Source organism: Apodemus sylvaticus, chromosome 17, assembly GCF_947179515.1.
Source record: "Apodemus sylvaticus chromosome 17, mApoSyl1.1, whole genome shotgun sequence".
Lineage (NCBI taxonomy): Eukaryota > Metazoa > Chordata > Mammalia > Rodentia > Muridae > Apodemus > Apodemus sylvaticus.
Genome location: NC_067488.1, coordinates 45,300,701 through 45,312,301, shown reverse-complemented (window position 1 = coordinate 45,312,301; position 11,601 = coordinate 45,300,701). Strand labels below are relative to the sequence as shown.

At 51.8% G+C, this 11,601-nt stretch overlaps 1 protein-coding gene across 2 annotated transcripts; it reads left to right on the top strand.

Moving 5' to 3' along the window:
* The first annotated feature begins 704 nt into the window (after positions 1-704).
* Dgat1 (diacylglycerol O-acyltransferase 1) lies at positions 705-11,132 on the top strand. Of its 2 annotated transcripts, none has more exons than XR_007973928.1 (17): positions 705-1,161; positions 6,116-6,203; positions 8,449-8,489; positions 8,584-8,669; positions 8,754-8,806; positions 8,935-9,040; positions 9,171-9,278; positions 9,363-9,437; positions 9,521-9,624; positions 9,714-9,752; positions 9,827-9,868; positions 9,944-9,988; positions 10,143-10,185; positions 10,260-10,325; positions 10,413-10,500; positions 10,590-10,652; positions 10,756-10,791. XR_007973928.1 is itself a non-coding variant. In XM_052160958.1 (17 exons), the coding sequence occupies exons 1-17, from the start codon at positions 929-931 to the stop codon at positions 10,906-10,908; spliced, it is 1,503 nt and encodes a 500-aa protein (XP_052016918.1). In that variant the 5' UTR covers positions 707-928; the 3' UTR covers positions 10,909-11,132. The 2 variants fall into 2 exon arrangements, 1 of the variants encoding a protein (XP_052016918.1); XM_052160958.1 differs by having other exon boundaries at positions 707-1,161; positions 10,073-10,185; positions 10,756-11,132.
* The last annotated feature ends 469 nt before the right edge of the window (positions 11,133-11,601 follow it).

Below are 11,601 nucleotides of genomic sequence, written 5' to 3'. Positions count from 1 at the left end.
CTTGGTCCTTATAGTGTTTCTGAAGAAAACCAGGTGCTTCCTGAGGTCCTGTGGTGTCTAAATCAGGCAGGTTGCTTGTCGGGCTCTTGATGGCATTGTCGGGTGGTGGAGGAAGAGGCCATGGTGACTGATGAATTGCTTCATTTAACTACCTGGTGGTTGCACACGTTTGCTGTGATGTGAATCTGGGTATTTCTTCAGTTTGATCCTTTGGCAAGGTATGTCCTCCAAATTCCATTTAAAGTGGTTTCTGGCTATAAGTTAGGGATCTTTCCTTTCGAAGAACGACGTTGCCAGAGCAGATAGGTCTGTGCATTCAAAAATGGATTTGGGGGCCCGCAGGATCTCAGAGCAGTTTCATAAATGAACTACAGTCAAACCGCTGCTGGGGATGACGAAACGATGATTTTACATAAGTGGGACAAGGGGCAAGCAAGAGGTCAGGGGAAGTGCGTAGCCGTCAGGGAGCCAGGAGCAGTGCTCCTCCGGCTTGCTCCTTGCAATGAGACAGCACCTTGGACCTCTTCCACCGAAGTTCACAGCCAAGCTGTGCACTAGTTGCTTCCGCCAGCCTGAGACTGCAATTCCCAGCGTGCTACCCGTCGTCAGCTCACGGTGCCTTCAACTCCCAGAAGGCTCCGCGCTCAGCTCCCGCAATTCCCAGCGTGCTCTGCGTCTTGGATTAGGCTCCGCCTTATCTTGGCCTCGGACTACAAATGGACTCTCAGTTGACGCCGCAGCCAGTCAGCTGCTCCGCAGCATCGCAGCCTCAGCGTCGCCGAGGTAGTTGTACTCTGCGCCGGCTACGGAGGCCGGCAGGGGGCGGCGGCGGAGGCCGTTGCTCAGAGTCCAGAGGCGGGGCCGCGGGCTCCAGGCGCTGAGAGCCGGCGGAGCACGACTGGGCCGCGACGAGGAGCGGGCCGAAGCCATGGGCGACCGCGGAGGCGCGGGAACCTCTCGGCGTCGGAGGACCGGCTCGCGGGTTTCCGGCCAGGGTGGTAGTGGGCCCGTGGTAGGCGAAGAGGAGGTGCGAGACGCGGCTGCGGGCCCCGACTTGGGCGCCGGGGGTGACGCGCCGGTTCCGGCTCCGGCTCCGGCTCCGGCCCATACCCGGGACAAAGACAGGCAGACCAGCGTGGGCGACGGCTCCTGGGATCTGAGGTAGCGGAGTGCCTGATCCCCTTATATCCGATATTCCCAGCGACGCCTCTAGTTCTTAAAAGTTGGCTACAGCTTTGCGAGTTCCGGTGTCCGGGGCTCTTCTGGGTCTATATTGGGACACCGGCTTTGGGGAGAGGGGGGTCACTTGCCAAGGTCACCCAGGTGGGGTCGAGTAGCCGACCAGGGAGCCTGGGTACAGAAGGCAGCAGCCCCTTTTCCATATTGCTTGGGGAAGTAACCTGAGCCCCGGGGATTGGGGATAAATGGGCTTTCTTCATTGGAAGAAGGTTGATGTTTTACAGGGAAGGTTATGATGAAGAGTTACCTTTGCAAAACTGTGAGGGGTGTCCTGTGGGTGCCCAGAGGACACAAGCCTGTTTGAGGAGATGGGCATGGGCGTTTGCTCAGGGCAGGGGACAGTACAGGAAGCTTTCTCTGTACTAACAGGCTGCACGGCTTATTCACCCCTCTTCCAGCAAGTAGGAGGGCCTGAAGTCCTGCTTATGTTATCAGAATGACTTCAGGCTATAGGGACAGAGCTGACTACTAAGTGAGACTTTCATCCCTTGGTTGGAGTACTGGAGAGAGGTTTGGTATGGACACACCTATGGGAGAGGCCCTGCTCTGCTGAGTGAGTGACTGACTGAAGAAATGGAGATGTGCACCACGTTCTTTGGCAGCATCGACTGTCTTCTCCAAGCTGGCCCCAAGACTCTTTCTGGTGACCATTATGGGACCCTTTAGTAGCTCTGGGTTAGGAAGTAGCTGAGGGGCTTGGAGGAAGTGGATATCTAGGCTGGCAAAGTCTGGTTCTCTTTGTATCAACAGTCTTTTTCTAGTGGGCACTGTGGGGAGCAACCCCCCCCCCCAAGCTGTGCTGCCCTAGGGTGTTCACAGTTCACCTGGGAGATAAGATAATTTCAGTGTGAGGCAGACATGGCATATTGTGAACAAAGGTCAGGTAAGGAGGCCATGGAGGCAAAGTGGGGGAGGAGGTTGGCCCTCCTTAGAGGGATGGCGACTTTCTGTAATTCAAAGCTGGTCTTGAGAGACATTGGCTTCCCGTTTTCCATCTGAAAAGATGCTGCTCTCTCTCTCTCTCTCTCTCTCTCTCTCTCTCTCTCTCTCTCTCACACACACACACACACACACACACACACACACACACACACACACAAACATTTTTTTGTGTGTAGCCCTGGTTGTCCTGGAACTAGCTCAAGTAGATCAGGCTGGTCTCAAACTTATCCACCTGTCTGTCTCCCAAGTGGTGGGATTGCCTACTCCATCAGAAACGATGTTAAGGGTCCTAAGACCTAAGGTCCTATGATCCTAAGAGTCCACTACGCTGACTCCCCTCATTGTCCTGTCCCTAAGGAGTCAGGAGTTTGGCTAGTGTGATCTCTAGAGGGGTGGGGAAGGTATCGTTTTATCTGAGGTCTCAGTTGTTGGCAAAGTTACTGTCCAGGGATAGGCAAGAGAGAACAGTCTCCTCTTCGTATGACCATTAAACTTGCGTCTCTCTGGTGTATGAGGCTTGTGTAAAGCTAGGAAAGATGCATCCGTGAGTGGGAAGGATCTCTGCTGTGGCCCCTTTACCTCCATTGATAGATGGATGCTGCATTGCAGGGATGGGGATGGGGAGTTTGCCCAGTGGGCAGTGGGCCTCATTCCGATTTGGGGGTGTCATAGGGCTTGAGGCCTCCTGGTTGAGGAGCTAGACTCCATTCCTCAGTGCTGGTGGCCAGGCTCTGACTGCCCTCCTGGAGCTAGCCTGGAGCGCACCCCATTGCCACTCTTCTCTTGCCAGCTCCCCTCCCTCCGCTGTTGCTCTTGGCAGCCCAACTCTCCTCTCACCCTTCCTCTTGACTCCTTGAGCTTCTGTATGTTCCCCTCCCTAGTACTTCCTGCTCACTTTAAGCTGGGCCATTGAGCCAGGTTCTGGGTGTCAGCTCATTTCTTCTGCCTATAGCAAGGTGAGGCTGTATATGTTGTCTACTGAATGGCACACAAGACGCCTTATAGTGGTGGGGTTTCCCAAGGTATGTATTCTTGACTAACTTTTGTTCACCTCTGTGGCAGTGTCTTGGAATTATGAGTAGCTTGCTTCCATCTTATACCCCAGGGCTTAGCTCAGAGCAGCCCAGACAGGTGTCGGCTGGAAGAGGAGCTGGCATTCTGTTCCCTTCTCTTTCTATTTGGTGTCACATTTGAACTGTGTGGTCCCCAGATGAAGGTTGGTTGGTCCTTTGGGTGTGACACAGATCTTGGCATGTGTATGGGGATGGGCTTGTTCCTGTTTTACAGTGTTTATGTAGGGTTGAAGGAGAGTCAAGAGAGGATGCCACCTTTTCTTTGTTCTCTGTGGTTTACCTGAGTAGGCCTGGGTAAAGACCTACCATAAGACATAGGAAGGAGGGCCAGCTGTCCTGTATCCTTTTAGTCTCAGAGGAGTGTAAGACAGTTGGAAGGCACAGGACATGGCAGGCTCTTTAGTAGGTGAGAGGGTGGCAAGAACAGCTGTCATCATGTAGCCAGTCCTCTTTTCCCTGCTGGCCATTTCTGCACCCTGCCCTTCAGCCTACTAGCTTCTGGTCACAGTGGCAGGCTCGGAGCTTTGCAGGCATTGGTTGATGGGGGCTTCCTCCCCTGGGACAGAGTCTCTGACCTAGGGAGGGAGGGAGTGGCATGGGTGGAGGCAGGGCAGTGGAAATGTTGCCTTCAAGACACTGGATGGGAGAGCCAGAGAGGGCCCAAGACCCCAGTGTGGACAATTGAGGAAGGAATTGGAAGCCCAACAGAAGAACCTCGAAAAAATCCAAAACCAACCAACCAAAAAAACCTCTTAAGACCTTGTTTGATTTATCAGGCAAGGTGTCTCATCAGGTGGCACATGCTTGCAGTACCAGCACTTGGAAGGTTAAGGCAGGAAAACCAAGGCCACCCTGGTCTACATAAGTCATGTCTCCTAAAAACAAAACAAAACAAAACCAAAAATTGTCTGCTTGCTGTCAGCTCTGGAAAGCAGGACCCATTCTATACTTTTGTCCTCATTTTGGAGATGGCCATAGAAAAAGCAGCATGGTCTCCTTGGTTACCCAAAGGGGAGAGAGGTCAGTCTTGTGAAACAGCTTTGGTTATGTGCAGGCAGTAGTTTGGTGGGTTGTGCCACAGAGGCCAGCCGTGAAGTTTTGGGAGCAAGAAGCTTTGGGCTAGTTGTGCTGCAAGCACAGGGCTTCAGCGTGGGGCAGGGGACTGGTGGGGAGGTCTAGGACAGACTGGGAGGTGCCTTCTGCTTGTCTCATGGTGTTGCCTCTTAAAGGCAACCACATCAAGCCAGTGAAACCAGTCAGGGTAGTGGTGGGGGGATACCCCAGACAAGGGCAGCCATCCAGAGGCAGGCTCAGATTTGGGGAGAAAAGGGACTCAAGGTAGGGATACAGCACAGTCATAGCATATGGCCTGCGTCACTTGGGCCTAGTCTGTAGATGCTGGAAGCCTAGTCCTGAGGAAATGGACACTTGGGAGTGGTGTTGGGCTGGAACAGGGGTGGCTTTGTCTCACTTTGGTGCTGTAGCATGGCATGGGCAGTAAGAAGGGTGTGACTACCTTCCTAGTATAGATGGAGCTAGGTGCCAAGTAGATAGCAATCCTATCCTATCCTATTTATTTATTTATTTATTTATTTAGAGATAGGGTTTCTCTTGTAGCCCTGGCTGTCCTAGAACTCTGTAGGCTGACCTCAAAGTCAGAGATCTGCCTGCCTCTGCCTTCTGAATGCTGGGATCAAAGGTGTTTTTTTTTTTTTTTTTTGTTTTGTTTTGTTTTTGTTTTTGTTTTTTTTTTTAAAGATTTCAGCCTTGACAGCAAAGTTTGAGTTTGTTGGCACTGTCCCTCAGCCTCTTTGACCCTTCTTCTGGAGAGGACTGTCAGACTTCCAACCCTAACCAAAGCTAGGGCTTGCCCTTTGTTAGTGAGGGTCACTAACAAGGTCAGTCCTAAAAGGGCTTCTGTAGGATGGCGCCTATAATAGGCTTCCTGACCTACTCCTCATCAGATGCCCCAGGGTAGAGGTGTCTGTAGTGAGAGGGAAGGGGAGGCCTTAGCCTCTTTGCTTACAAAATCTAGGTCTTGCTCAATTCTGTGTGGCTTCCTGGTGGCACAGCAGCTGGAGGGCAAGGTGGAGCCACAGTGTATGAGTGAGGGCATTAGTTACCGGGTCTAGGGCTCTGGGTTTTTCCTGTTGACTTTGCCAGGAGCCGAGTCTGGCTTTATCTTAATCACACAGTCCTCCTCTGCCAGGCTTGGTCTGTTTGGATGCCCGTACCCTGCCACTGGGCAGGAGATCTGAGGGCTTAAAACCTCCGTTGTTGGGCCTTATGACAAAGTCAGGGACACAGACTTAACATGGAAATAGAGGGCCAAATCATTGCTCATAAGAAATGTACATTAAGGGCAGGCACTTGGCCAGCTATTATATTGGGCCTATGTGTCTAAACATCAGGAGAAGGCTCTTACCGACTATGGTGGGGACTCTTCCATGAGTGATTTGGTAGATGGGATGAACAGATTGGGCAATCTGTAATAGTACTGGGTAGATTAACATAGGCCCACAGATACCCAAGTGGATTATCTTTGTGGCCCAAGAGCTTGATTGCAGTTGGATTCTGGGGAACTCAAGCTTCATGGAGGCCCATCTAGCCTCTTCTACCTTTAATGAACATTTTCTGCTGCCTAGAGGAAAAAGTCTCAGAACCACACAGAGAACCTCTAGGAAAGGTCTCTGTGGTTCTGAGACCTTTTCCTCTTGTAGCTATGTAACCTTGTCTGAGTCCTATTCCTGTTTGCAATGGGTAGTGAACTCTTGGCAGAAAAGATACCTGGCCAGGAGTGGGTTTATCCTTGTCCTGCTTGTGTTTGCTTACTGGGCAGAATCCTGTCTCCTTTTTGCCAGGTGCCATCGACTGCAAGATTCTTTGTTCAGCTCAGACAGTGGTTTCAGCAATTATCGTGGAATCCTGAATTGGTGTGTGGTGATGCTGGTGAGTAGGAATGTGGGAGCAAGCTCACTATGGCCAGGTGTGGCAGAACCTTCAAGGGTGCCCTTTCCCTGGGCAGAGGCTCTGCCCTATGAAGACTATCGCTCCATGTGGTTGCTAGCACTAGGCTGGTGGTGAGGGAAGCAGGGGTGGTCCCTGCAGTGGGACTGGCTTTCTCTTGGATCCCAGGCTACTTCTGTGGATGGCTCAGTGGTAGTAGAGATAGATGATGAGTGTCTTGAATCCTCTGTGCCTCAGGCCCCCCTTGGCTGTGTAGGTGTGGTGTGGGAGAGCAAGGAGATGGTGGCGAGTATTGGATGCTCTCCAGGCTGGGAGGCTGAGAGGCTGAGGAGCGGACACTCTTGGTCCAAGGCCTCCCTGGATATGTATAGAAAGAATCTTGAGGGGCTGGAGAGATGACTCAGTGGTTAAGAGCACTGACTGCTCTTCCAGAGGTCCTGAGTTCAGTTCCTAGCAACCACATGGTGGCTCACAGCCATCTGTAATGTAATCCGGTGTCCTCTTCTGGTGTGTCTGAAGAGTGACAGTGTACTCACATACATAAAATAAATAAATTAAAAAAAAAAGAATCTTGAGGATGTGTGTCCTATGCCATGTGGATTCATGGACATCAAGCCCATGGCAGAGCTACTGCTTTACAGGCCTTCTAGTCCCTTTCCTTCAGCCGTGAGTATTGGTGGAGGGCTATGTCATGTCCGGGCCTGCTGCCTCTCCGACCTGGTTCTTACTGGGGCTATGCATCCCCACCCCAGAAGCTGTTGGCGTCCAAAGCTCAAAAGGACAACCTACTGGGTGGGTCAGGGACAAAGGGTTATCATCACTCAGCTTCTAACACTTAGATATAGTCTGATACCTGTTGCCCTCCCCCAGAAGTGTCTGTTCCTGCTTTAGGCATGGCTTCTTTGTCTATCAGTATAGAAGGGACTTTACCCTATGTATCATGCTCCGTAAGGTTTCAGTACCTTTTCCCTGGAGGAGCTTCAGGCTGTGGTTAGCTGTGGGGCTTGATGAGTGAGAAGTGAGCAGTGGGGGGCCAGTGGGCTCAAGGTCTGCTTTGCCCTCGGGAGAGGGTACACTATTCTTGGCCAAGCCTGGTCTATAAAGAAGCTTTTGGGCAGGAGGTGGGGAGGGGTGCTTGGCCAGTCGACATAGCAATAGCTTCTCTTGGAACTTCCTGCACCCACCTGGCTTTTCATTTTAAAATTGTGTTTGGGCTGGGCAGTGGTGGCACACGCCTGTAATCCCAGCACTCTGGGAGGCAGAGGCAGGCAGATTTCTGAGTTTGAGGCCAGCCTGGTCTACAGAGTGAGTTCCAGGACAGCCAGGGCTATACAGAGAAACCCCGTCTTGAAAAAAACCAAAAAAAAAAAAAAATGTGTTTGGGTGTTTTGCCTTCATATGTGTCTCTGTACCACATACATAATAGTGTTCATGAAGGCCAGAAGATCTCCTGGAACTGAAGTTAACGGATAGCTGTTATCTACTATTTGAATGGTAGGAATTGAACCAGGTCCTCTGGAAGAGCAGCCTTTGCTGTTAACTACTGGGCTGTCTCTTTAGGCCCCACTCGGCCTTTGGCCCTTCTGTTCTTCCCTTCCAGGATATATGAATCCTGCCTCCAGTTACTTGCGGTGGGCAATCTGGAGGTGGTATAGAGCAGTATGTTTTTAAGTACCAAGCTGGAGTATGTTGTCCCTGAACTTGCTACCTCCATGGTTCCTTCTCTGAGCATCCAGGCAAGGAATCCCACCAATGCTCCCTTGCCAGTATTATCCACAGCTTCTGTTTGGGTAGTTGGGCAAGTTGGTGGCACCGGACCTGTATCTAGTACTTGTGAAATGGATGAGGATGGAGGCTACACCCCGAGTCTCAGGCTAGAGTCTAGAGGCCCACTCCTTAGTTGAGCTACACTGGGGCCACATTCTTGGAGTTTTGAGTATTGCTAAGAGTATTTGACTCAGGAAGAAAAACCCACTCTTCCCCTTTTTTTGCTTTGACGGGTCTTTCTGCTGCCTGCTATAACCTCTTGTCTCTGACACTGAAGGGACCTGTACTTGGGCAAGGGTAGGCAGCCCTCCTCTCAACCCCCAGTCTCTGCTGTCAAGAGGGACTGGTCCCTTGCTAAGAGTGCTACAGCTGTTTTCCTGGCCACGGGTAGAGGTGCTGGGGTAAAGTGAACTGTGAGCATCACCAGGGCTGAATGCTCCTGACTGTCTGTCTCTTACAGATCCTGAGTAACGCAAGGTTATTTTTAGAGAACCTTATCAAGTGAGTACCTTTTCCAGGCCCCCTCTTACCCCACCCCAGCCTGTTTAGGCCCTGAGACCCACCGCTACTCAGGCACCCATTGCCCCACTCTCAGGTATGGCATCCTGGTGGATCCCATCCAAGTGGTATCTCTGTTTCTGAAGGACCCCTACAGCTGGCCTGGCCCATGCGTGATTATTGGTGAGCTGCAGTCTGAGAAGGGCCATGGGTGGGGGAACAGGCTGACCAGGGCCTGAACCTGTCCTGTGATGCTTCTGTCCTCAGCATCCAATATCTTTGTTGTGGCTGCATTTCAGATTGAGAAGCGCCTGGCAGTGGTAAGTGGTGCCTATCCCCATCCTCGCTAGAAGTCACTGGTGGCTCGCCTGAGATAGGCTCTTCTTACTAGGCCTGATAGTTCTCTCCCAGGGCAGAGGATCTGGTTGAATGTTGTCTTCCTCTCCAGGGTGCCCTTACAGAGCAGATGGGGCTGCTGCTACATGTGGTTAACCTGGCCACAATCATCTGCTTCCCAGCAGCTGTGGCCTTACTGGTTGAGTCTATCACTCCAGGTGCGCCTCCATTCCATCCATCCTATTCCATGTTGAGCTGACCCCAGGTTGTTCATGGGTCCCATCTGAGCCCACCTCCTGTGTTAACTGTGGTGTATGGGCAGACATGGCTGAGTCACCTATCTTGCAGTGGGTTCCCTGTTTGCTCTGGCATCATACTCCATCATCTTCCTCAAGCTTTTTTCCTACCGGGATGTCAACCTGTGGTGCCGCCAGCGAAGGGCCAAGGCCAAAGCTGGTAAGAGGCTGTCAGGATTGGGATTCACCTGTAGGACTGAGCCTGGGCTACATGGCTCACACTACTGTCTTGCTTTGCTGGCAGTTTCTACAGGGAAGAAGGTCAGTGGGGCTGCTGCCCAGCAAACTGTGAGCTATCCAAACAACCTGACCTACCGAGGTGAGTTGTCGAGTTGGGACTGAGACGCAAGGCTAAGTCAGGTTCAGGGATGTATGGTCCAAGCACCTACCCTTTCCTTCTAGATCTCTATTACTTCATCTTTGCTCCTACTTTGTGTTATGAACTCAACTTTCCTCGATCCCCCCGAATACGAAAGCGCTTTCTGCTACGACGGGTTCTAGAGATGGTGAGGTTTGGACCTTGAGGGTTGGTATGGGCAGGGCTTGGGTGTATGTGCAACTCAAGTCTCAGCTGACTGCTCTATTCTTCCCTTAGCTCTTTTTCACCCAGCTTCAAGTGGGGCTGATCCAACAGGTAGGTGGTACGAGTGGGTGTATGGTAGGGCTCAATGTAGCTGAGGGAAACTGATGTGGTACTCTCCTTTGCAGTGGATGGTCCCTACTATCCAGAACTCCATGAAGCCCTTCAAGGTGAGGTTAGGCTCCCTCGTGGCAGGGGTGGATAGGGTAGATGATATAGCTAGCTGAGGCAGCCTATCTCCACAGGATATGGACTATTCACGGATCATTGAGCGTCTCCTAAAGCTGGCGGTGAGTGTCAGAGACTCCAGTGGGATAAGTGTGAAGAATAGGTGGAGTCTGTAAGTTTGCAACCTGGAGCTTTGTCTCCCAAAGGTCCCCAACCATCTGATCTGGCTTATCTTCTTCTATTGGTTTTTCCACTCCTGTCTCAATGCTGTGGCAGAACTTCTGCAGTTTGGAGACCGCGAGTTCTACAGGGACTGGTGGTGAGTGGTGTGTTTCTGGGGATCTGGGTAGGTCATAGCATGTTCTGCTTATTCCATTGTTTCTTGACCCCAAGGAATGCTGAGTCTGTCACCTACTTTTGGCAGAACTGGAATATCCCCGTGCACAAGTGGTGCATCAGGTAGGATGGTGTACGCATCTGTGGAATGTGGTTGTGGACCTGGGCCCTATGGCATTAGCCTCATCCTATGGCTTGCTTGCTCTGCAGACACTTCTATAAGCCCATGCTCAGACTGGGCAGCAAGAAATGGATGGCCAGGACAGGGGTATTTCTTGCTTCAGCCTTCTTCCATGAGGTCAGTGCTCTGTGCGCAGCCCACTTCACCTCTGGGTAGGGCTGTGGCCACCAGCTGAACCCTGACCTTTCTTATTCCATATACTCCAGTACCTAGTGAGCGTTCCCCTGCGGATGTTCCGCCTCTGGGCATTCACAGCCATGATGGCTCAGGTGAGGAACTCTGTGAAGCTTGTCTTTCTTAGGCTTTATCAGTGCTGAACTCCATCTCCTGTGGCCATTGTAGCCACCTGACTGTAGCCTCATGTGTTCTCAGGTCCCACTGGCCTGGATTGTGGGCCGCTTCTTCCAGGGGAACTATGGCAATGCAGCTGTGTGGGTGACACTCATCATTGGGCAACCGGTGGCTGTGCTCATGTATGTCCACGACTACTACGTGCTCAACTATGATGCCCCAGTGGGGGTCTGAGCTACTACCAAAGGCCAACCCTCCCTAACCTGGGCCTGGAGTTCTGGAGGGGTTCCAGGCTGCCTGCACACTCCTCCTAGTCTGGGAGGCCTCTCTGCCCCTATGGGGCACACTCCTGCTCTTGGGGATGACACCTGAGTCCAGCTGGTATGAGCCAGTGCTGGGAGTCTGTGCTGTCCAGGGGCTGAGGGTATCAATAAAATGCTGTCTAAAAACTTTTCCTACAGGGGTGTGGAGGCTGCTGAGGATGACCTACACCCGTATGTGCTATTTTAGGGACTGTAATTCTCAGGCTCTATCTCAGGTGGAGCTGGAAAGATTGGTGTTACATGGCTGCTGTTTACAAACTCATGGACTGTGTGGACAAAGCTGTTGAGCTGCAGAACAGGACACAGTAAGGAGGCAGCAGTATCATTGCTCAGGAAAGCCTAGTGATTTCTTACCCTACCCTGCTAATTCATGCAGGGCCAGGGCTCAGAGCTACATAGACTCAAGAGAGGATGACTCTGTAGCAGGCAAACACCCGCACATTTTTAGAGGTGGAGCCATCCATTTGTTCACTGACTGCCTAGGGCCCAGGAATTATACACAGTGTACCTTTAGGATCTGTCTCAACTCCTTGGGATCAGGCTGCTCAACAAGTTGGGCTAGTGGCTCTAGGCTGTGCTGCACAGAAGCCAAAATTGGCTGGGC